Consider the following 27,199-nt stretch of genomic DNA (forward strand, 5'->3'; position numbering starts at 1 on the left):
CTATCAGGTCACTTGTGTGCTCTTAACCACTAGGTCCATTGTGGTTCTGAATCACCTGTTCATAACACACTACCCAAAGATATAGATTTTAGTCTGATAGAGGATTTATATTCCCATTCAGATGAAGACTTTATTCTAAGCGAGGAAAGGCATTGATAGGTCCTGGAAACAAGGAATGCCTTAAAGTGGCTTCCAGGTACACATGAATTGTCCAATTTATGCGCTAAACTTTCTCAATTTTTCATATTTCTAGTGCAGTAATGCAATTGAATTTTCATATTTCATGTTTGTAAGTTTTGGCGCTATATAGTGCTGCCTTTTTTGTTTCAGAGTATGTGAGATGGTGACTCTAGGTTAGCACCTGTTCACACTTAGTCTGTGTTTGGATGTGATGGTCAGTTTTTTTAAATTAAGGGTCAAGAATAGTCCCGCCCACCTTTTTTTCGGTACTTGGGATGTTTTCGGTGTGAACTTTTTTGGTGCAATTTTCGGGTCATGGTGGCTCTATGGCGGTTGGGGGGGACCTTGAAGTTGGTGATAAATTGGTCTGGGGGATCCATTGGGATATGGATTCCTCTATTTGGATTTTATGGATATGGATCTGGTAAATTTTTGGGGGGAGTTACGTCAAGGGTTTGTCAGATCCCCAGAAAGTTAAGTGAACAATGGAACCCTTGTGGTTATGGTGCTACCGAGCCAGCGGAGTAATGGCTGGGAGTAATTTATGGTATTTTTTATGTTCACGTTTTATATTTGGTAATTACCAGATTTTGGGAGCTTCAAGGACCCCTCCCAGCGTATTTGAATATATATATATATATATATATATATACATATACATATACATATATATATATATGTGTATATATATATATATATATATATATATATATATACACATATATATATATGTATATATATATATATATATATATATATATATACATATATATATATATATATATATATTCATTGTGTGGCCATAATTATCCATAAACGTTATGGTGTTCTCATGTTGTTTTATTGGGTATTAGGGGGGTGGTGTTATTAGTTAATCGGGATAATAATAACATCGACAATACCAGTGTCATGCATAAATGTGAGTGCGGGCGTCGGGAGCAGTCCTGCAGACTGGATGGGGCTTCCGAAGTCGTGTAACATACTGCAGCTTCTGGCATAGACTTCTGGAGGAGCCTCATGCTGCATTGGGGATGCTGGTGTCTGAACTGCTCTATCACCAGGTTCTGCCCATCCTTCAGTGGCTTGCCTTAATTTGGCTTCTGGGGATGCAGGAAGACCTTGATTTCTCCAAGGGAGATGCTGCTCTGGAATAGGAGTGTGACCTTATTTTCCCCACACTTTGCCCATAGTGAAAGGGAGATTGCCAGTGTTATAGCTGCAGATGATGAAGGAGCTTAGAAGTGTGCGTCCTCAATCAGCCATGGCTTGCCGCTCCTCCCTGAACAATTTTTGTATTTTGTGAACCTACCCTTACAGCTATTATGGGATCATCTAGTCTTAGAGCTTGCTCATACGAGCGTATTACAGGGCCGAGTTCTCTCCGATGTTTTATCGCATTGAAATCGGACCAATATGATATTATGACAGAGTGTGACTCAAGTGCCATTAGTGTCTTTGACCAAATGTTCTCACATGAGAGAATATACGACTGGCTGACTGCAGCTTTAGTCAATATACAGTTTACATTGTAAAAAAAAATGGGTGATGTTTTCTCCCCTGTTTTAAAATATATGTATTTGTCTTCCCATTAGGATTTAACCAAGGGCCCAGAACAATATAAAGAGAGAAGTACAGATACTTGTGTCCATCCACAGCCTTTCACAATTGATGTGCAGATTGGTAACAGGCCACTAGTCAGAAAAGCAGATGTTCAGGCCTCCGACAGAATCTATACAGATGTAACCGAAATTCACAAATACCCTCCACTGTACAATGATTTTGCATCAGAGGTAAGTATTCGAAGATCTGTAGTGAGTCATGTAATGGACAGCTAAACAATAATACAACTTGGAAGGCATTTTCCAATTTGATTGTTTTGATACCAGTCTTGATAAAACGTATTTATGTTTTCAAAACATAATATTTATGTGATTTAACCTTTGGCCACAGTGGTCTCATGCCGTGCCTTAGTGTGGGCGTCTACAGTCGTGGTTGCTCTGGGAGCAAAATTCTTAGGGGCAAGTAGTAATTTCTTTTTTCTCTTTTGACATTTTGAACCTCTAAGGCTATGTGCACACGTTGCAGATTCGTGTGTGGATTTTTCCATGCAGAATCTTAAAAATCCGCACGTACAACACCCTGCGTTTTACCTGCGGATTTTCCGCGGTTTTTGTGCGGATTCCAATTATGGAACAGGTGTAAAACGCTGCGGAATCCGCACAAAGAACTGACATGCTACAGAAAATAAACCGCAGCGTTTCCACGCAGTATTTTCCGCAGCATGTGCACTGTGGACTTGGTTTTCCATAGGTTTAAATGGTACTGTACACCGCATGGAAAACTGCTGCGGATGCACAGCCAAATCTGCAATGTGTGACCCTAAGAAGTGGTGTCACTATCACGGAATATCTGGGGTAGTGCACTTACCCAAGGCTTATGCCCAGGTGCCTTGGATGAAGCAAATACAGCAAAATACTTTGGTAGAACAGGGAGCCTAAGGCTATGTGCACACGTTGTAGATTCGTGTACAGATTTTTCAGAAAAATCCGCAGGTAAAACGCCCTGCGTTTTACCTGCGGATTCACTGAGGTTTTTGTGCGGATTCCACCTGCGTTTTTACACCTGTGGATTCCTATTAAGGAATAGGTGTAAAATGCTGCAGAATCCGCTCAAAGAATTGACATGCTGCGGAAAATACACCGCAGCAAATCTGCTTTGTATTTTCCGCAGCATGTGCACAGCAGATTTGGTTTTCCATAGCTTTACATGGTACTGTAAAATGCATGGAAAACAGCTGCAGATCTGCAGGGTAAAATCAGCTGCGGATCCGCAGCCAAATCCACAACGTGTGCACATAGCCTTAGGATGCCTACCCCACCACTCTCCATCATGTAGGGCTATGGGCTATAAGATGTTAACCAGTACGCAGGTAGCGCACCAACATCAGCGCATTCTGACAGCTGTGCCAGGCCGTCTCTGGGTGTAGGGGAGGAGAAGACGCAGATTTTCTTGGTCGCTTCATTAGGGGACACCGGAGACCATGGGTGTAGACTGCTGCAACTAGGAGGCTGACACTAAGGCCGGCCTCACACTCAGTGTATAAAAATATGGTCCGTATTTTACGGCCGTAATACGCCACAAAATTAAAAAAATGGTGATCCTTAAGTACTCCGTAGGCAGGGTGTGTCAACGTATTTTGCACATGGCATCCTCCGTATGTAATCCGTATGGCATCCGTACTGCGAGATTTTCTCGCAGGCTTGCAAAACCGACATACGAGCATACAATGGATCCATGTGCTCAAAAAATCCTAAAAACATATATACTGTATATATATATATATATATATATATATATATATATATATACATACATCCAGGACGCGTCTTCCATCCTCAGTTGTTGGAGACGTCACCCGGCATCGGAGGCATTCAGTATCTTGGTTACCAGGGGCAGGGACCGCCTAGCCACAGTACATACGAGCGGCGGTAGATTGGTACAATACACCGCACGTCACTTGAGACACGCCTCTTATCCCCAGCTGTTCTGAGCATTCATTGTGCTAGTTGCTATTTATAAGGAGCGCTGCACCACACTTCACATACTCGCCCCCCTTATGGAAGAAGCCTGAATTGGCGAAACGGCGCTGTCGGGGTCACAGCATATACGCACGGCACCTCCTGTCATTCTCATGTGAGTTATCTTTCTATCTATGCTGGTGTATACTCTTACTTCACTAATGACATGCATTTAACCTCTATATGGATAGTGATCTAGCACCAGCAGTAGTTTGCATTTACACAGGGATTTAGTGTTGTAATGTATTAGTTACATTATAACCATGGGGTATTAGAGAGCCCTCTATACACCCCCCATATATATCTGTTGTGCAGCACCAGCATTTTTTCAATAGGATATTCATCGCGTATCGGAGATCAGACATATAGGGAGACTACATATTGTAGCCCATAGGTGACCTTTCACCTGGAGCTATGAGCACTATTTGCACTTTATGTACCTCCATCATTAGTCCATAATTTTTGTATATGTGGTCCTATACGCTTGTACTGCTGCATTAGATTTTCATAATTAGAAGACCATGCTTCCCCATGTAGTACATACATATACTCATGATCCTTCATATACCTATGTGAGGTGTATTCCGTGTTGACTATATGCTGGATTGTTTTATTGATGTTCCTTGTCTGTTTAGTTTATTGGTGTTCTAGTTATTTTCTATGTTTAATAAAAAATTTCTATTTTAGTTCTAGTGTGCATACCTTTTTTCCCATGTACCCAAGGGAAATTGTGTTATACAACTTTAGATTTAGGTATCGAATACGTTTGGGAATTTTGTCTCTCATATATATTGTGATGTAGCGATGTCCTTGCTGTGCAGTGAAAAGGCAGTGACCGATATAAAGTTCAAATAAAGTCTTGTTTATTTCACAGCATACTCACAAACCGAAAACATAAGCAACAAGTCCTTCAGTATGCAGCCGGGAAAAATAACAACAGTCCACAATCCGCTGCTGTGAGCGTATTACACCACCGTGTACACTCGGGTGTCAGGCTTTTCAGGCTCTGCCAGGCCCGTGTTGCTCCACAGGGAAAGAGCTCCTCATAAGCCTCCTGCTAGGTCTGACTCCCAGACCAGACTGACACACCCAAACTCTCTTGCAGGGTTTTTTTTTCTATCCTCTAGATTCTATGTCCATGGGCCACTATAAGATCTGGGCTGGAGGAAACGGACCGGCCCCACTACCTTCCTGCAGTCCGTTTCAAAAATAAAAGCCCATACCAGGTTTTCCTGAATAATTTCTGGGTCAAATAACTTGATCCAGTTCACACTCACTTTTATTCTTCCCTGTGTCTCACAGGCAAACCTGCTGTGAGCACAGGGCACTCCAGCGGATCTAATATGCTTCTAAGCACATCCTGGGGGATACATAGCGACCCTCGCATATGACACCGGTCACTGCCTTACAATATATATATATGTCAGTGAGACACATATATATGTATATATATTAATATATCATACAGCCCCAGATAGCTTAAAAGCCGGTAATTCAATTGCCGGCTTTTCCTATCTCCTTCTCAAACCCGACATGATATGAGACATGGTTTACATACAGTAAACCATCTCATATCCCTTTTTTTTGCATATTCCACACTACTAATGTTAGCAGTGTGTATGTGCAAAATTTGGGCGCTCTAGCTATTAAATTAAAGGGTTAAATCGCGGAAAAAATTGGCGTGGGCTCCCGCGCAATTTTCTCCGCCAGAATGGTAAAGCCAGTGACTGAGGGCAGATATTAATAGCCTGGAGAGGGTCCATGGTTACTGGCCCCCCTGGCTTAAAACATCTGCCCCCAGCCACCCCAGAAAAGGCACATCTGGAAGATGCGTCTATTCTGGCACTTGGCCACTCTCTTCCCATACCAGTGTAGCTGTGGGATATGGGGTAATGAAGGGTTAATGTCACCTTGCTATTGTAAGGTTAAGCCAGGTTAATAATGGAGAGGCGTCAATTATGACACCTATCAATTATTAATCCAATAGTAGGAAATGGTTAAAAAACACACACACACTTTATTACAAAGTATTTTAATGAAATAAATACACAGGTTTTTGTAATATTTTATTATACTGGTAATCCACCTGAAGACCCTCGTTCTGTAAAAAAGGTAAAATAAAAAAAAACAATATCCCATACCTTCCGTCGTTCTGTCACGTCCAACGATGTAAATCCATCTGAAGGGGTTAACTAATTTTACAAGCTGAAGCTCTGCTAATGCAGCTGTGCTCCTGCCTGTAAAACCCCGGGGAAAGAATGGAATGTAGGTCAATGACCTGTAGTTACCTTCAGTCGCGGTGATGCACCCTCTGCTGGATGTCCTCATATGAACTCGAGCGTGGGAAAATATTCTGAAAAGTTCCCAGGCTCAAGTTCTATGAGGACATCCAGCAGAGGGCGCATCACCGCAACTGAAGGTAACTACAGGTCATTGACCTACATTCCATTTATCCTTTAAAATGTCACCTGGTTCTTCAGCTGACTGTCGGTGTTAGTTCATTCTTCAGCGACCAAGCCAGGAGTAGCAGCTAGCTGGGAACTGTTGTTCTACTGCTGTGTTCGTCTCATCTGGTGTTTCTTCCTGCTGTGCTTTGCAGCATAAAGCTAAGTTTGGTTTTTCTTTTCTATTTCTGTTTTGGTGTTATTTTTTACTCTGGTGCAGTACACCTCTCTTGGGGGAGAGGGGGTCACTTATAGGGTCTGCACAGGAGACGGGGATACGCTGGCGGCTCGGGCCTCCTAACCTTCATAGGTACCCCCGAGATAAGGGAAAGTCAGGGTCCCTTTTAGTGGCAGGGACAGGTGCGGGTTCCAATACGCCGTCCTGCCCCTTTATCGCCGTAAACGGCGTGACAGATATATGCTACAGGTGCCGGCATAGACGACTCTGCCTGACGCGCGGTCCCATGGCTTCCGTTGGCTCCCCGGGGCACTCTGTGTCTATACACAGCATCGCGCATGTGCGGTGCTGTGTGACGCCGATGCTCCTTGGCATCGCGGTAGCTATGGAGACACGCGCGTCACTTTCGGCAGTGACGTCACATCCGGGTGACCGCCGCAACACAACATTGGGAGCACTATAGGAGACGGGGGTATTTAAGGCACGGGACCTGGGGAGGTGAGTGCCCCCTGACGAAGGACGGACCAAAACGCGCGATGGGGCGGGTACTCACCCCCCCCTGGTTTCCCACATTTGCTGCGCACTTCATAATTAGTAAGTACTTAGCAACCGCTCTCAATATGAGGCCTGGTAAAGAGGGGAGAGCTATAATTAGCCTTATAAGCGACATAATCTAACCAGTGGATATTCTTAGATATCCTCATATGGCCGGATATTTCACATGGCTTTGAAACTGACACCTAACTGTCTGGGCTTGCCAGAAGGAGCGAATCATTATGAGTCATATAGTAGACAACATTAATTAGGTGGATATTTCTACGGCATTTGATTGTGGCTACATACCTTGGTAATGGCGTAAATAGGCCTATGACTAGTTAAGGTCCCATACATGATCTGGTAGAGGGATACAATTTAGTTAGTTCAGTGTGTGACAGGTCGTAGGTGCATATGCACCGCTATCCAGGCTGACTCTAGGTTGCAATATATAGTACCTCAGGTCTCCACAAATGGTGGGGTACTGGTGGGGGTGGGGCCCCTGGTGTTATATTGTTTCAGTTTGTAACTTCCATACACCTGGTTTTGTCTTTTCATGTATTTTAATATTTCTAATAAAGAAGTTGTATATTTTATTAATGGACTGGTACATCGTTTTTCCCTATGGGAATTAGGTTCTAGGTTTGAAGGACAGGTGTTATGATCTGGTGGTTAGGACAAATAGTGGACCTGGTAGTTAGAGCACCAGAAAAGACCTGATAGCACATTAATACAGGACAAGCTCTGGGAAGTGGAACCTCTGCTGACCGCAATCCCTAATCCTATCACGCACACTAGAAATAGCCGTGGAGCGCTCCTATCATGACCTAGGCGCCTCGTCACAGCCTCAGAACTAGCTAGCCCTAGAGATAGGAAAAATAAGCCTATCTTGCCTCAGAGAAAATTCCCCAAAGGAAAAGGCAGCCCCCACATATATTGACTGTAAGATGAAATCACAAACACAGAGATGAAATAGATTTAGCAAAGAGAGGCCCGACTTACTAAACAGACAGAAGATAGGAAAGGTCACTTTGCAGTCAGCAAAAAACCCTACAAAAGTCACACAGAGAGTGCAGGGAAAAATACCTTCTGCACCGACTAACGGAGCAGAGGCGCCCCTCTGCGTCCCAGAGCTTCCAGCAAGCAAGGCAAAATTCACATAAGCATGCTGGACAGAAAAAATAGCAAACAAGAAAAAAGCAAAGCAAAACTTAGCTTCTGCTGGAGGAAACAGGTAACCAGGAAGATCCAGGAGCGAACTAGACCAATGCTACAACATTGACAGCTGGCATCTGACAAGGATCCAAGTGAAGTTAAATAGAGCAGCCCACTAACGAATTAGCCTCGTCACCTGTAGAAGGAAACTCAGAAACACCCACAGGCATCAGAGAAAGTCCATGGACAGAACCAGCCGAAGTACCATTCATGACCACAGGAGGGAGCCCGAAAACAGAATTCACAACAGTACCCCCCCCCCTTGAGGAGGGGTCACCAAACCCTCACGAGAGCCCCCAGGCCGACCAGGATGAGCCAAATGAAAGGCACGAACCAGATCGGCCGCATGAACATCAGAGGCAAAAACCCAGGAATTATCCTCCTGAGCATAGCCCTTCTGGTTTGGTTATCTTCTCATCATATTCCTATGAAGGTTTCCTCTCCTAAGTTTAAACCTCGTTTCATTGGTCCTTATAGGATTTCTGAGGTTCTTAATCCTGTGTCTTTTCGTCTGACCCTTCCAGATTCTTTTTCCATACATAACGTATTCCATAGGTCATTGTTGCGGAGATACGTGGCACCTATGGTTCCATCTGTTGATCCTCCTGCCCCGGTTTTGGTGGAGGGGGAATTGGAGTATATTGTGGAGAAGATTTTGGATTCTCGTGTTTCTAGACGGAAACTCCAGTATCTGGTTAAATGGAAGGGTTATGCTCAGGAAGATAATTCCTGGGTTTTTGCCTCTGATGTCCATGCTCCCGATCTTGTTCGTGCCTTTCATGTGGCTCATCCTGGTCGGCCTGGGGGCTCTGGTGAGGGTTCGGTGACACCTCCTCAAGGGGGGGGGGTACTGTTGTGAATTCTGTGGCAGAGCTCCCTCCTGTGGTCACAAGTGGTACTTCGGCTGATTCTCTTTGTGAGCTTCTGTTGGTGGAGGGAAGTGGTACTGCGGCTTCTGAGTTTCCTCCCTCAGGTGATCTGGTGAGGTCGTTAAGTGCTTCTCTACTTAACTCCACCTAATGCTTTGATCCTGGCTTCCTGTCAATGTTCCAGTGTTGGACTTGCTTTTCCCTGGATCATTCCTGTGGCCTGCTGCTCTGCATAGCTAAGTTCTTCTTTGCTATTTGTTTGCTATTTTTTCTGTCCAGCTTGTCTAATTTGTTGCTGGAAGCTCTGGGATGCAAAGGGTGTACCTCCGTGCCGTTAGTTCGGTACGGAGGGTCTTTTTGCCCCCTTTGCATGGTTTTCTTTAGGGTTTTGTGTAGACCGCAAAGTTACCTTTTCTATCCTCGTTCTGTTAAGAAAGTCGGGCCTCACTTTGCTGAATCTATTTCATCTCTACGTTTGTCTTTTCATCTTAACTCACAGTCATTATATGTGGGGGGCTGCCTTTTCCTTTGGGGTATTTCTCTGAGGCAAGGTAGGCTTATTTTCTATCTTCAGGCTAGTTAGTTTCTCAGGCTGTGCCGAGTTGCATAGGCAGAGTAAAGGTACCTTCACACATAACGATATTGTTAACGATATCGTTGCTATTTGTGACGTAGCAACGATATCGTTAATGAAATCGTTATGTGTGACAGCGACCAACGATCAGGCCCCTGCTGGGAGATCGTTGGTCGCTGAACAAAGTCCAGAACTTTATTTAGTCGCTGGACTCCCTGGAGACATCGCTGGATCGGCGTGTGTGACACCGATCCAGCGATGTCTTCACTGGTAACCAGGGTAAACATCGGGTAACTAAGCGCAGGGCCGCGCTTAGTAACCCGATGTTTACCCTGGTTACCATGCTAAAAGTAAAAAAAACCAAACACTAGATACTTACCTACAGCCGTCTGTCCTCCAGCGCTGTGCTCTGCTCTCCTCCTGCACTGGCTGTGAGCCGGAAAGCAGAGCGGTGACGTCACCGCTCTGCTTTCCGGCTCACAGACAGTACAGGAGGAGAGCAGAGAAGCAGAGCGCAGCGCTGGAGGACAGACAGCGGTAGGTAAGTATCTAGTGTTTGTTTTTTTTTACTTTTAGCATGGTATCCAGGGTAAACATCGGGTTACTAAGCGCGGCCCTGCGCTTAGTTACCCGATGTTTACCCTGGTTACCGGCATCGTTGGTCGCTGGAGAGCGGTCTGTGTGACAGCTCTCCAGCGACCAAACAGCGACGCTGCAGCGATCCGGATCGTTGTCGGTATCGCTGCAGCGTCGCTTAATGTGAAGGGGCCTTTAGGCGCAATCCACGGCTGCCTCTAGTGTTGTTTGGAGAGGATTAGGGATTGCGGTCTGCAGAGTTCCCACGTCTCAGAGCTCGTTCTATGTTTTTGGGTTATTGCCAGGTCACTGTATGTGCTCTGACCGCTATGTCCATTGTGGTACTGAATTGCCTTTCATAACAATCCAGGTACTCTCGGAAGATGTCATGCATAAAGGACTGAAATACTGATGGAGCATTGGAAAGCCCGAATGGCATCACCAGGTACTCAAAATGGCCCTCGGGCGTATTAAATGCTGTTTTCCATTCATCGCCCCGTTTAATACGCACAAGATTATACGCCCCTCGAAGGTCTATCTTGGTAAACCAACTAGCCCCTTTAATACGAGCAAACAAGTCAGACAGCAACGGCAAAGGATACTGAAATTTGACAGTAATTTTATTAAGAAGGCAGTAATCAATACAAGGTCTCAAAGAACCATCCTTCTTGGCCACAAAAAAGAACCCTGCTCCCAACGGTGATGACGATGGGCGAATATGGCCTTTCTCCAAGGATTCCTTTATATAACTCCACATAGCGGCGTGCTCTGGCACAGATAAATTGAACAATCGGCCCTTAGGAAACTTACTACCAGGAATCAAATTAATTGCACAATCGCAATCCCTATGAGGAGGTAGAGCACTGGCTTTGGGCTCATCAAATACATCCTGATAATCCGACAAAAATTCCGGAACCTCAGAAGGAGTAGAAGACGAAATTGACAAAAATGGAACATCACCATGTACCCCCTGGCAACCCCAGCTGGACACAGACACAGATTTCCAGTCCAATACTGGATTATGGACCTGTAGCCATGGTAACCCTAAAACGACCACATCATGCAGATTATGTAACACCAAAAAACGGATATCCTCCTGATGTGCAGGAGCCGTGCACATGGTCAATTGGGTCCAGTACTGAGGCTTATTCTTGGCCAAAGGCGTAGCATCAATTCCTCTCAATGGAATAGGATGCTGCAAGGGCTCCAAGAAAAAACCATAGCGCCTAGCATACTCCAAGTCCATCAAATTCAGGGCAGCGCCTGAGTCCACAAATGCCATGACAGAATACGAAGACAAAGAGCAGATCAAGGTAACAGACAGAAGAAATTTTGACTGTACCGTACCAATGGTGGCAGACCTAGCGAACCGCTTAGTGCGCTTAGGACAATCAGAGATAGCATGAGTGGAATCACCACAGTAGAAACACAGCCCATTCAGACGTCTGTGTTCTTGCCGTTCAACTCTGGTCAAAGTCCTATCGCACTGCATAGGCTCAGGTTTAAGCTCAGGTAATACCGCCAAATGGTGCACAGATTTACGCTCGCGCAAGCGTCGACCGGTCTGAATGGCCAAAGACATAGACTCATTCAGACCAGCAGGCATAGGAAATCCCACCATGACATCTTTGAGGGCTTCAGAGAGACCCTTTCTGAAGATGGCTGCCAGGGCACATTCATTCCACTGAGTGAGCACAGACCACTTTCTAAACTTCTGACAATATATCTCTGCTTCATCCTGACCCTGACACAGAGCCAGCAAGATTTTCTGTGCCTGATCCACTGAATTAGGTTCGTCATAAAGCAATCCGAGCGCCAGGAAAAACGCATCCACATCACGCAATGCCGGATCTCCTGGCGCAAGGGAAAATGCCCAGTCTTGAGGGTCACCACGTAACGAAATAATGATCCTTACTTGTTGAGCAGGATCACCTGAGGAGCGAGGTTTCAAAGCTAGAAACTATTTACAATTATTTTTGAAATTCAAAAACTTAGATCTATCACCAAAAAATAAATCAGGAATTGGAATCTTAGGCTCTGACATCGGATTCTAAACCACAAAATCTTGGATGTTTTGTACCCTTGTAGTGAGATTATCCATCCAAGAGGACAGACCTTGAATGTCCATGTCCACACCTGTGTTCTGAACCACCCAGAGGTAAAGGGGAAAAGTGAGACAGAACACGCTGCAAAGAAAAAAAAATGGTCTCAGAGCTTCACTTATCCCTCTATTGAGATGCATCAATACTTTTGGCCAGCTGTACTGTTATGATCTGGTGGTTAGGACAAATAGTGGACCTGGTAGTTAGAGCACCAGAAAAGACCTGATAGCACATTAATACAGGACAAGCTCTGGGAAGTGGAACCTCTGCTGACCGCAATCCCTAATCCTATCACGCACACTAGAAATAGCCGTGGAGCGCTCCTATCATGACCTAGGCGCCTCGTCACAGCCTCAGAACTAGCTAGCCCTAGAAATAGGAAAAATAAACCTATCTTGCCTCAGAGAAAATTCCCCAAAGGAAAAGGCAGCCCCCACATATATTGACTGTGAGTAAGATGAAATCACAAACACAGAGATGAAATAGATTTAGCAAAGAGAGGCCCGACTTACTAAACAGACAGAAGATAGGAAAGGTCACTTTGCAGTCAGCAAAAAACCCTACAAAAGCCACACAGAGAGTGCAGGGAAAAATACCTTCCGCACCGACTAACGGAGCAGAGGCGCCCCTCTGCGTCCCAGAGCTTCCAGCAAGCAAGGCAAAATTCACATAAGCATGCTGGACAGAAAAAATAGCAAACAAGAAAAAAGCAAAGCAAAACTTAGCTTCTGCTGGAGGAAACAGGTAACCAGGAAGATCCAGGAGCGAACTAGACCAATGCTACAACATTGACAGCTGGCATCTGACAAGGATCCAAGTGGAGTTAAATAGAGCAGCCCACTAACGAATTAGCCTCGTCACCTGTAGAAGGAAACTCAGAAACACCCACAGGCATCAGAGAAAGTCCATGGACAGAACCAGCCGAAGTACCATTCATGACCACAGGAGGGAGCCCGAAAACAGAATTCACAACAGACAGGGCAGAGTCGAGAGTTACCCCGAGGCAGTGGATTGCAGGTGCGGGAGAGAGCGTGATACCGTTTACCATAATAGATAGGTCAGATAGGGGGGGATACGTGAGATGGGGGAAAGATGATGAGTTTGGTTTTGTCTACATTGAGTTTTAGGAAGCGAGAGGTGAAGAAGGAGGATATGGCTGATAGACACTCCGGGATTCTGGACAACAGAGAGGTGACATCTGGGCCAGAGAGGTAGATCTGAGTGTCGTCCGCATACAGGTGGTACTGGAAGCCGTGGGACTTTGAGTTGTCCTAGGCCAAGAGTATGGATGGAAAAAAATATCAATGATTATTCCCGCTGAAGAACTTTGTTCTGGCTCTCCCCAACCTACCATGTACTGGCATTGAGATGCTATATAGTAAATCCATGGATTGGAGACCGCCAGACCACCCTCATCCTTTGCTCTTTGCAGATGTTCCAATTTAATGCTCGCCCCTCCACCCTTCCAGATTAAATCCCTAAATAGAGTATTGATCCTATAAAATTTATTCTGAGGTAGCCACACTAGAGCATTATGCAACATGTAGAGGAGCTGAGGCATAAGTATCATTTTGATCAAATTGGCTCTGCCTGCGACCGACAGAAATAACCTCTCCCAAGCCCCAATCTTCTGCTGGAACTTCCCAAGCAAAGGAGTCAGATTGAGCCGCACATAGTCCTCTATTTTGTCCGAAACCACGATGCCCAGATATTTAAACTCATGTACTACTCTTAAGGGAACCCCAGGGTCTAGAGTCAGAGGAGCCGCCGCGTCCACGGGCAACAACACAGACTTCTCCCAATTAATAGATATTCCGGAAAGAGCCCCAAATTTAGATATACTGTTCATAGCGGCCCCCAGAGACTCATGTGCATCTTCGAAGAACAATAATACGTCGTCAGCGTACAGGGCTATTTTTTCTTCATAGTTTCCATACCGAAACCCCTTTACGTCCCTGTCCCTCCATATTGCCGCCGCCAGGGGCTCTATAGCAATTGCAAACAGCAGAGGAGACGAGGGGCACCCCTGCCGCGTTCCCCTATACAAAGGGAAATCCCCCGACAAGACTCCATTTACCCGTGTCCTGGCTCTTGGAGACGCATACATCAGCTGCACCCAACGTATGAACCTCTCACCAAAACCCAGAGCCTTCATGACTGCCCACAAATACCGCCACTCCACACTATCAAACGCCTTAACGGCGTCTAAAGACACCACAACCCTCCGACCCATATAATCCGCCATTACCTGCATATTGAGAAACAGTCGTCGAAGATTACACGCTGTGGAACTATTGGGCATAACTCCGGACTGGTCCCAGTGTATTAAGGTCGTTATCACCTTGTTAAGACGGTTAGCCAACATCTTGGCCAAGATTTTGATATCTATCGTTAATAATGAGCTTGGGCGGTAAGAAGCTGGATCCCTCGGATCTTTACCCTGTTTTGGCAGAACAACAATTATTGCCCCGGGGCTTAATCATTGGGCATAGAGACCAATGCGGCGTCAAAATATTGTGCATCTCTAAAATGTTATGGTATAATTGCTAAAAAATGATTTATGTGATGGAAGAAATAATGTACCACTACTAGACCGAATTATAATACTTGCCCGTGTTGATGTATTTCTTTTAACAATTCCTATTTATGAATTAGAAATATTTAAAGTGCACCTCCACTGTCAAAAGAAAAACAATAATAAAGAAGGACTTTGCACTAAAATCATTTTTCTAAATCCCCCTTTGAAGTTTTTGCTGTTACCTCTCAGCACGGACTGCCTCAGGTTTGGCTGCCAGCTGCACTAAACTAGGCAGTGTCCTGCATGTCATTCTAAGGCGATGTTCACATGTCCAGTAGTCATCCGTTAGAACGGATCCAGCTGCAATCTGTTGGCAAAAAAGTTGTGCAGACACAACTTTTTTGTCCATTTAAAAAAAAAAAAAAAAAAAGATTTCAGCTGGATCCGTTTTTCAACATTGACAACAGATCCGATAAATAGCCATCTGTTATCTACCATTTGGAACTGATCCAGCAATCAAAAAAAGGATCTTTTTCAGATCCTTTTCTGCTTCTCTCAGATTTGGGAAGGGGGAAAATCTGGTGCCTAATTTCTTTTCATACACAATAGATAAGCATTAGAAATGTCAAATTTGCAATTCTTGCATATGCCTGCAGGTGGCAGTAGCAATACACTCAACAATAGAATGAATTAATTGGTGTTCTAACATGGGTATTGTTTTTGAAAACTAGTGCAAGCCCATTAGTTTTGACCATAACAAATAATAGGCCTGTGTTATTTTTCTTAATTTTAGTATGCAAAATCCTCTCGGTATCTAGTTCTACCATATTCTTTATGAAGCATTGCAGTGCAAACAAGTTAACAAGTCAGTTTATTATGGCACTCTCCACAAGGAGAAATGTTCCCCTTCGACCTCATTGTTAAAGGTCTCTCACCTAGCCAATCAGATCTCCTGTTTGCACTAAGGAAGGGCAAACGCCCCAAAACAAGTGTCTGGTTTGGCTTTGTATCCTAAGTAATGTGGTAAGGATCTTTTAAAGGGAACCTGACAGTACATTCTGTCCAATCCACTCTGAGTCACTGTGGCGTTTCATAGAAAAACATAGATTAACCCTTCATATCATATGATGTATATTTACGTCATATTTCATGTTCTTGACTGTGATGTGGGCTCCAACGTCGAGTCCGCATCTTTCCCCGCACATGAAGTCTGATTTAATTAGCTGTCATGTGCTTTCAACGGACAAAGACATATCCAAAAACATACTGATAGGGAATTTAGATTGTGAGCCCCATCAGGGACAGTGATGATAATGTGTGCAAACTGTAAAGCACTGCAGAATATGTTAGCGCTATATAAAAATAAGATTATTATTATTTCAACAGCCGCGGGTGGATCGTGATTTGGTATTGCTGGGTTCCCAAATGTCCGATTTATCAACACTATAAAATAAACTAATCCTATTGGAAAACATCGTTATTGGAAAAAAAAAATCAAAACTTCAGAATTTATGTTTTTCTAGTCACAGTGACATTGCAATAAAAGGTGATCAAAACATCTTCTACCCCAAAATGCTATCAATAAAATGTCAGCTCAGGGTGCAAAAAATAAACTCTCACCTAGATCCCTGGACATCAGTTACTAAGTGCCAGTAGTGGTCACGCACCGCTCCCGGCACTTTAACCCCCCTTTGGATCGAAGACCCCGCGGCATGACGAAGGGTCCCAATCGTTGCTATGGTGACATCTGGGTCACCAGAGCTAGGAAACTTGCTGATCATGCGCAGCGCATGATCACTAACTTTCTCTGTCAGCGCAGAGCTGGCAGTTTATAGAGCACAAGGATGCTGCTGTACTCTATTCTGTACAAGCCATCAGCCTGCAAAATAGTGTCCCATAGTGGGACAAAGTTAAAAAAAATAAAGGTCAAACATTTTAAAAAAAAAGAATTGTAAAAATATTTTTAAAAAATAAATTAAAAAAAGCAAAAGATATTGTATCTATTAATAAATATTTGTATAAAAAAATAAATAGAACTACATATTTGGTATCGCCGTGTCCACAACTGTCATGATCCCAATGGCAGGGGATCACAAAAATGACAAGCACAGATACAAACAAGCTCTAGGGCGATGGAACCTGAGCTGACCGCGACCCTGAACCTAACACACAAATAAAAGTAGCCGGGGAACGTGCCTACGATGATCCTAGACGTCTCGCTCCAGCCGAAGATCTAACTTCCCCTATCAGAAGAAACACAGACCTCTCTTGCCTCCAGAGAAATACCCCACAGCAAATAGCAGCCCCCCACATATAATGACGGTGAAATGAGAGGAAAGCACATACGTAGTATGAAAACAGTGTCAGCAAAATGAGGCCCGCTAAAGCTAGATAGCAGAGGATACAAAAGTGAACTGCGCGGTCAGCGAAAAACCCTTCAAAAAACCATCCTGAAATTACTTGAACTCATGTGCCAACTCATGGTACATGAAAAGCAATTTCAGCCCACTAGAGCAACCAGCAGCAGAGAATCACATATCTGCAGGCTGGACTAAAAACCAAATTAAGCAAAACACAAAACAGGAAAATCCAAACTTAGCTTGTCCAGAAGGTTCTAGGAGCAGGGAGCAGAGGTAACAAGACACACTGGATACATTGATAACCGGCGAGGAAATGCCAGCAAAGCCAGGTTAAATAGGAAACTCCCATATGCTGATGGAACAGGTGGAACCCAGAAACCCAGGAAAGACAAGTCACCCAGTACCATCAATAACCACCAGAGGGAGCCCAAAAACAGAACTTACAACACACAACGACCCAACCTATAAAACTGTCCCACTAGTTAACCTCTTTAGTGAACACCATAAAAAAATAAATAAGAAACCAGGCAAAAAACAATGCTTTATCGTCATACCGCCAAACAAAAAGTGGAATAAAACGCGATCAAAAAGACTGATATAAATAAAGATGGCACCGCTGAAAGCGTCATCTTGTCCCACAAAAAACAAGCCCCCATACAGCATCATCAGCAGAAAAATAAAAAAGTTATAGCTCTCAGAATAAAGCGATAATTATTTTTTCTAGAAAATAGTTTTTATTGTATAAAAGCGCCAAAACATTAAAAAATATATATATAAAGGAGGTATCGCTGTAATCATACTGATCCGAATAATAAAACTGCCTTCTCAATTTTACCACACATGGAATGGTATAATCCCCCTCCAAAAATCATGAATTTCTGTTTTTTGTTCATTCTGCGTCCCAAAAATCAGAATAGAAAGCGATCAAAAAATGTCGTGTGCCTGAAAATCGAAAATGGTACCAATAAAAAACATCAACTCATCCCGCAAAAAACAAGACCACATGTCTGTGGGCCAAAATATCGAAAAATTATAGCTCTCAAAATGTGGTGATGCAAAAACTATTTTTTTGCAATAAAAAAAGAGTCTAATCACTTATACCACACGAGGAACGTCGTAACAAATAAATAAAACCAATTCTTCACCTGCTGTTTATTTTTTTTTCTGCCTCCCAAACATCGCAGTAAGGCTCGGCGCACATTTATTTTTTCTGGAAATTATCCATGGAGTCATAATCGTCACTACACCTGTAGATAAATTCTCAAAGGGATAGGGTCACTTGAGGGGGGATTCTGTTCTTCTACCAATTAATGGCTTTGTATTTGGAGTCCACAAACTGTTCTAGGAAAATCTGCTCTCCAGGAGGCAAATGGCGCTCCTTCCCTCCTGAGTCTCTCCTTATGGCTAAGTAGTACAGTGCAGCTACATATGGGGTATTGCCACGTGCAGTAGAAATTGTGGGACAATTTTGGTGCCATTTTTACCACTTGTTGTGTGCAAATGTAAAATCTGGCGCTAAAACAAAATTTTGTTGGTAAAAATGTAGTTTTTTTTAATCATATAAAATTCTGTGACACACTCGTGGTGTCTATATGATCACTGCACCCCTAGATGAATTCATTGAGAGGTGTAGTTTATAAATTGGGGTCACTTATGGGGGGTTCTGCTGTTCTGGCACCTCATGGGCTCTCCTAGTGGGTCATGGCACCTGCAAACCATAACAGTAAAATCTGGCTTCCTTGCCTTCTGAGCTTTGCACTGTGCCTGAAAAATATTTCCCGATTACATGTAGGGTATTGGCGAACTCAGGAAAAAATGGATCTCAGTTTGTTGTAACAATATTTCCCATTAGCCCTTAGAAAAATTAAAAGCTTGGGGCTAAACCAACATTTTAGTGGGTAAAATGTAATTTATTCTTTCTTCACCGCTCAATGGTATAAAATTCTGTGAGGCACATGTGGTATCAATATGATCACTGCTCCCCTAGATTAATTCATTGGGGAGTGTAGTTTGTAAAATGAGTTCACATATAGGAGGTTTCTGTTGTTCTGGCACCTCAGAGGCTCTGCCAATGCACCCTCTGCAAAATCTGAACTCCAATATGGTGCCTCTTCCCTTCTGAGCTTTGCACTGTGTCTTTATAAAGTTGTTTTTGACCACATATGGGGTATTGGCGCACTCAGAGCAGAAATTGAACAACAAATTGTATGGTCCAATTTTTCCTTTTAGCTTTATGATAATGCAAATTTTGGGGCCAAAATAACATTTTTGTGGGGAAAATGTGTTTTTTTTTTTTTTATTTTCACAGCTCATAGTTATGAACTTTTGTGAACCACCTGGGGATTCAAAGGGCTCACCACACATCTAAATACAAGTGCTTCTCACAAAATTAGAATATCATCAAAAAGTTATTTTATTTCAGTTCTTCAATACCAAAGTGGAACTCATATATTATTTATAGTCATTATAAACAGAGTGATCTATTTCAAGTGTTTATTTCTGTTAAAGTTGATGATTATGGCTTACAGCCAATGAAAACCCAAAAGTCATTATCTCAGTAAATTAGAATACTTTATAACACCAGCTTGAAAAATGATTTTAAAATCTGAAATGTTGGCCTACTGAAATGTATGTTCAGTAAATGCACTCAATACTTTGTCAGGCCTCCTTTGGCATCAATTACTGGTGATCAGTCTGTAGCACTGCTGAGGTGTTATGGAAGCCCAGGTTGCTTTGATAGCAGCCTTCAGCTGGTCTGCATTGTTCGGGCTGGTGTCTCTCAACTTCCTCTTGACAGTACCCCATAAATTCTCTATGGGGTTAAGGTCTCGCTAGTTTGCTGGCCAATCAAGTGTGAGGGGCTGGACCTGGGCAGTAGTCATGGCCAAACACTCTGGCACATCAGTGCCCTGGTCTCCCAATACACGAAAACATTGTCCATTACTTTGTGTACCTGTGGCTCCATTCTCTGCGCCGTCAGGGTCACCTCTGTTTCGCTGCAGGTACCTATCAGTGGATGCAACAAAGATTGCGACACAGTCCTTTTCAACTTTCAACTCAACAACTTTACTGTAACCTTTACACAGCACATACAGACTCTTCACATCAATTACAACAGGATCAGCATTACAGATTTCCCCTTCTCTCCCTGCACCTTCCTTCCACATAATGTATACCAGGGTCGGACCGTGACACACGGGTCCTCAGTGTCCTCCCAATTCAGCTCTGCCACAATTAGGCCTTCCTTGGTCTGTTTCGCCCCAGACAAGAGAGTTTCCACCTCCGAAGCTAGTTGCCACCTGATGAGTGACCTGCCCTTAAGTATTGTTCTCTGTGAAGTCCCAGCGCTGTCCTGCTCCCAGCTTTTGGGATCTGCCCCAGCCACCGCTTTGCCCCAGTACTGGGGACATCTGCCCAAGCTATAAGCTGCCACATTCTAGGGCTACCTGTGCCCACGTACTGTCCTCTTTCCTTCTGCTGTGCTCGCCTCCTCTCTTCTGGCCTGATGCTGTGGATGGCTGGGCTCTCTCCTCTTAAACAGCCAAGGTTGCGTGGTAGCTGCTAATGTCCCAGGCACTTTAGCCCTTGTGGACTGTTCGGGCGCGTGGGCCTTTCTGAACTGAATCAGGAAATGTTCCCTCTCTAGCTACAGCTGACCCCTCCTACATTAACTAGTATTATGTACTATACACTGATCCACAACCATGCTAACCTAGGTGTACCAAAATGCCCCCATCTAGTGGCCAAACTTCAGTACTACATTGTCCCTATATAACAGGCACAACAAATACAATATATACATTTAGCAGAACAAGACATGGTAATATACTTGACTGTGTAGCAGTACCATTATAGACGAGGTGATAGTACACTTAAATTAACCGAATGGACTATCCCACCGCATAGCTGGATATTCTATACAGTGACGTTTCACGTTCTGTGATGCAAATCAAATTGGGCTGATCCTTGTGAAGACTCTTCCCAGATATGGACCTAATACCAACATCGTTTAATACTGTTTAATGTTTGTATTATGCCTGTTTGATATCTACACCTTGTTTTTCACTTACAGTACTCACATTGTTTTTGTGTTATATCACTTTTTTATTTTCATGTATCGATATGGTACTTTTCTGGCACCTGGTGGTGCGCATGCGCCTCTGCACCATGGCCGGACCCTCCTACCGACGGCTTGACCTGCGCTCTCACCTGGCTTTTCCGGGTCAGTGCGTACGCCTTGGCCATCGCCGACTGTGGGTGGATCCCTCGGGCTGTTGGTGCCGACAGCGCATGCGCAGCTATGCTTGTTGCCAGGCACTACAAGCTGCGGCTTGTCACGCACGGTCTAGCAACACATGCTGGTTGCTTAGTAACTTTGAGGTCACTTCCGGTTTCTCTGGCACAAACCATCTCAGGTTTTATTCTTCACATTCAACATTTGCTGCGATAGGCGGTGCTACACATTTCACTCTGGCATATTGGTATTTATTGGACCACTATAGGGGAAATATTTTGGTATACCCTATTTGTGACTTTAGATCGTCACTTCCACTATTGCGCAGTGGATGCGTGTAGTTACGTGCTTTTATGATACTTACGGCTGGCCGCAAATCATACTGTGATTGGCTGGGGCTTATTTAAATAGTTCCTACCTCCCTCCATGCTATACGCCCCCGGAAGAAGAATCATCGAAACGCGCGTAGGGGTTGGCTCCGGTCTCGTGCTTTCTCCGGGTAAATATGTATTGATTTATGCGTACTTTGATTTTACCTACTGCATATCTATTACTATGGGAATATTAGTTGGGAGGCTTTTGTCAGGAGTTAGTACGCTTATGGTTTTCAGTTCCAGGCACTAATACCTGCAGCCACCTTCTCCCTTACACTTTATATCATACATTTATATTTGAGCACCATGCAAATGGGGGTGCCTTTCCCCCGTCAAGGTACTTTTACATATTTACCCTCTTACCACTGATGTGGATATAGTGGATATTAAGCCTATATTGTGGCAATCTTCTATTAATGTTTGCACGTGATCTGGATATTGTGATCGGAGGCACTTTTTGTATTGTTTTCATCTTTTGTATGTATTATGTATAAAAGCTTCAGGCTTTTTTTAGTGACTTTTTGAATAAATTATACTGATTGAACTATACATTCATTGTGGCCTTGTATTTTTGGGAGGTCATTGTGTTTATTGCTAAACGAATGTGTTCTTGTGATTTTTACTAGGACTAATTATGTGTACCCACTTACATATGTTAATCTGTACACATACACTAATAACATACGGCATCGGGACGAGGCGGAAAGGCAAAGGCAATAACACATTTTACCATACCCCCTACACAAGCACAGTGATACTGTTGTTTTTAAACCAGGTATTGGTATTTTTGGCAGTGTGAACAGGTACCAGGTCCTGCTGGAGAATGTAATCTCCATCTTCCAAAAGCTGCAGTTGTCGGCAGACGGAAGCATGAAGTGCTGTAAAATTTCCTGGTAGACGGCTGAGCTGACTTTGGTCTTGATAAAACACAGTGGAACTACACCAGCAGATGACATGGCTTCCCAAACCATCACTGATTGTGGAAACTTCACACTAGACCTCAAGCAGCTTGGATTGTGGCCTCTCCACTCATCCTCCAGACTCTGGGACCCTGATTTCCAAATTAAATGCAAAATTTACTTTCATCTGAAAACAACACCTTGGACCACTGAGCAACAGTCCAGTTCTTTTTCTCCTTGGCCCAGGTAAGATGCTTCTGGCATTGTCTATTGGTCATGAGTGGCTTGACACAAGGAATGCGACACTTGTAGCCCATGTCCTGGATACGTCTGTGTGTGGTGGCTCTTGAAGAAATGACTCCAGCAGCAGTCCACTCCTTGTGAATCTACCCCAAATTTTTGAATGGCCTTTTCTTAATCCTTTCAAGGCTACGGTTATCCCAGTTGCTTGTGCACCTTTTTCTATTATACTTTTTCCTTCCACTCAACCTTCCATTAATATGCTTGTATACAGCACTCTGTGAACAGTCAGCTTCTTTAGCAATTACATTTTGTGGCTTACCCTCCTTGTGGAGTGTGTCAATGACTGCCTTCTGGACATCTGTCAAGTCAGCAGTCTTCCCCATGATTGTGAAGCCTACTGAAACAGACTAAAGGTACCGTCACACTAGACGATATCGCTAGCGATCCGTGACGTTGCAGCGTCCTGGCTAGCGATATCGTCCAGTGTGACAGGCAGCAGCGATCAGGCCCCTGCTGGGAGATCGCTGGTCGGGGAAGAAAGTCCAGAACTTTATTTCGTCGCTGGACTCCCCGCAGACATCGCTGAATCGGCGTGTGTGACACCGATTCAGCGATGTCTTCACTGGTAACCAGGGTAAACATCGGGTAACTAAGCGCAGGGCCGTGCTTAGTAACCCGATGTTTACCCTGGTTACCATCCTAAAAGTAAAAAAAAAAAAACAGTACATACTTACCTACCGCTGTCTGTCCTCCAGCGCTGTGCTCTGCACTCCTCCTGTACTGGCTGTGAGCACAGCGGCCGGAAAGCAGAGCGGTGACGTCACCGCTCTGCTTTCCGGCTGACCGACACTCACAGCCAGTACAGGAGGAGTGCAGAGCACAGCGCTGGAGGACAGACAGCGGTAGGTAAGTATGTAGTGTTTGTTTTTTTTTACTTTTAGGATGGTAACCAGGGTAAACATCGGGTTACTAAGCGCGGCCCTGCGCTTAGTTACCGGATGTTTACCCTGGTTACCGGCATCGTTGGTCGCTGGAGAGCGGTCTGTGTGACAGCTCTCCAGCGACCAAACAGCGACGCTACAGCGATCTGGATCGTTGTCGGTATCGCTGCAGCGTCGCTAAGTGTGACGGTACCTTTAGAGACTTTTGTAAACGCTTAGGAAGCCTTTGCAGGTGTTTTTTGTTAGTCTAATTTACTGAGATAATGACTTTTGGGTCTTCATTGGCTGTAAGCCATAATCGTCAACATTAACAGAAATAAACACTTGAAATAGATCACTCTGTTTGTAATGACTATATAATATGAGTTTCATTTTTTGTATTGAAGTACTTAAATAAATTAACTTTTTGATCATATTCTAGTTTTGTGAGAAGCACCTATACATTCCTTGAAGTTGCTAGTTTCCAAAATCGGGTCACTTGTGTCACTGTTTAGGCACATCAGAGGCTTTCCAAGTGGGACATAACGTCCGCTAATGGTTCCAGGAAATTTTACATTCAAAAATTCAAATGACGCACCTTCCCTTCCGAGCCCTGCTGTGCGCACAAACAGTAGTTTTCTCCCTCCTATTGGATATTGACGTACTCAGGAGAAATTGCACAACAAATTGTATGGTGCAACTTCTCCTGCTACCCTTATGAAAATGCAATATTTTGTGTTAAAAACGTATTTGTGGGGGTAGCACGGTGGCGCAGTGGTTAGCACTGCAGCCTTGCAGCGCTGGGGTCCTGGGTTCTAATCCCACCCAGGACAACATCTGCAAAGAGTTTGTATGTTCTCTCCGTGTTTGCGTGGGTTTCCTCCGGGCACTCCGGTTTCCTCCCACATTCCAAAGACATACTGATAGGGATTCCAGATTGTGAGCCCCATTGGGGACAGTGATGATAATGTGTGCAAAAACTGTAAAGCGCTGCGGAATATGTTAGCGCTATATAAAAATAAAGATTATTATTATTATTATTATTTGTGGGGAAAATTAGTCTTTTGGTTTTTTTTTACGGATCAATGTTATAAATGTTTGTGAAGCACCTGAGGGTTGATCCCTGAGGGATCTAGTTTCCAAAATGGTGTTGTGGGGGATTTTTACTATTTAGGCATATCAGAGGCTTTCCAAACGCAACATGGCATCTGCCAATTTATTTCCTGAAATTTTGCATTCAAAAAGTCAAATGGCACTCGTTCCCTTATGTGCTCTGCCGTGCGCCAAAACAGTGGTTTTCTTCCTCATTTGGTGTATGAGCATGCTCAGGAGAAATTACACAACAAATTTTGGGGTCCATTTTTTCCTGTTACCCTTGTCAAAATACAAAAAAATTGATCTGAATTGAATTTTTTGTAGAAAAAAGTTATGTTATTTTTTTTTCCACTTTCCAAGAATTTCTGTGGAGCACCTGAAGGGTTAATAAACTTCTTGAATGTGGTTTTGAGCACCTTGAAGGGTGACGTTTTTAGAATGGTGTCACTTTTGCATATCTTCTATTATATAGACCCCGCAAAAGGACTTCAAATGAGAGGTGGTCCCTAAAAAAATGGTTTTGTAAATTTTGTATTAAGAATGAGAAATCGCTGGTCAAATTTTAACCCTTATAACTAGTGATGAGCGAGTATACTCGTTGCTCGGGTTTTCCCGAGCATGCTCGGGTAGTCTCCGAGTATTTGTGACTGCTCGGAGATTTAGTTTTTGTTGATGCAGCTGCATGATTTATGGCTGCTAGCCAGCCTGGGTACATGTGGGGGTTGCCTGGTTGCTAGGGAATCCCCATATGTAATCAAGCGGTCTAGTAGCCACAAATCATGCAGCTGCAGCGATGAAAACTAAATCTCCGAGCAGTCACAAATACTCGGAGACCACCCGAGCGTGCTAAGGAAAACCCAAACAACGAGTATACTCGCTCAGCACTACTTATAACTTCCTAACAAAAAAAATGTTGGTTCCAAAATTATTCTGAAGTAAAGTAGACATGTGGGAAATGTTACTTACTAAGTATTTTGTGTGGCATATATCTGTGATTTAAGGACATGAAAATTCAAAGTTGGAAAATTGAAAAATTGAAAAATTTCTGCTAAATTTCCATTTTTTTCACAAATAAATGAGTCATATCACAGAAATTTTGCCACTATCATGAAGTACAATATGTCACGAAAAAAAACAGTCTCAGAATCACCAGGATCCGTTGAAGCATTCCAGAGTTTAGCCTCATGAAGAGACAGTGGTCAGAATTGTCAGTAACGTGCAAACCACCTTCATGGGTAAAGGGGTTAAAGAGAACCTGTCACCAGAAAAAATGCTATTAACTTGCAGATATGGGGTTAATCTGCAGGTTAATAGTATTTTCATTCTGGCCGGCGCCTGCACTTTGCTGAATGCTGCGGGGAGAAAATGAGCTTTCCCACAATGCTTCCGTTTCAGTCACAGGGCGGTGCTGGCTCAGTCATTTCTTTGAGAATACAGAGCGACGTCTGTAACCACGCCCCTGACTGATAGCCACCCTCAATGCAGAGTCAGTGTCATTCAGGGCCGGAGGTGCGGCTTCACTCACAGAGGCGGCACCGATGCTGATTCTGTCACCGCCCTGAGTATACAGAACGATGGCTGTAACCACGCCCCCGGCATTAGGGCCAGCTGTCAGTCGGGGGCGCAGTTACAGCCACTACTCTGTATACTCAAAGTGGTGACTGAACCAGCTCTGGCTCTACCCCCGTGACTGAACCCTTAACACTACAGGGGGAAATAAAGTTCATATTGTCCCCACAGCATTAGGCTAAGTACACTTGCCTACCAGCATGAAAACGCCATTAATCTGCAGATTAACCCCATATCTGCTGGTTAGTATAATTTATTCTGGTGATAGGTTCCCTTTAAATAAAAAAATAAACTATAGATATTTGGCATGTGCGTCAATATTGACTTTCAGGATCGCTTCATCCAACAGGTGGCACTAGAGTTCTAGTCTTCTTCCTCTCCGAAGATGATATATGCAGGTTTCCTTTTGTAATATGATACAATTGCAATCAATGTATTTGAAAATACCACCACATCGTGATCAGACCGCATATTACCACCACATAATAACCAAATAATACCACATACAAGGAACAAATACCACCAAACCATGATCAGACCACATATTAACACCACATAGTGACCGAACATTACAATACTGATCATAAATAGCTCTGTATATAATATAAAATTTATAGTGTAAGTATACACCTGACTCACCAGTAACGCCTCTAGGTGAAGTCATTCATCTTCGCTTTTCTTCTTCAGCCGTCAGATCGCCATCACTTCTTTCAGCCAGTACTCGTCTCTCCAGATAA

At 43.7% G+C, this 27,199-nt stretch overlaps 1 protein-coding gene across 2 annotated transcripts in view; it reads left to right on the plus strand.

Annotated features, from left to right (window-relative positions):
• CCDC87 (coiled-coil domain containing 87) overlaps positions 1-27,199 on the plus strand; it is a 145,953-nt gene that overhangs the window by 66,193 nt on the left and 52,561 nt on the right. For both annotated transcript variants that reach the window (XM_069764311.1, XM_069764310.1), the window contains exon 11: positions 1,773-1,970. In XM_069764311.1, coding sequence (XP_069620412.1) covers positions 1,773-1,970 — 198 coding nt within the window. The remainder of the gene's footprint in view (positions 1-1,772; positions 1,971-27,199) is intronic.

Source organism: Ranitomeya imitator, chromosome 4 (genome assembly GCF_032444005.1).
Source record: "Ranitomeya imitator isolate aRanImi1 chromosome 4, aRanImi1.pri, whole genome shotgun sequence".
Classification (NCBI taxonomy): Eukaryota; Metazoa; Chordata; class Amphibia; order Anura; family Dendrobatidae; genus Ranitomeya; species Ranitomeya imitator.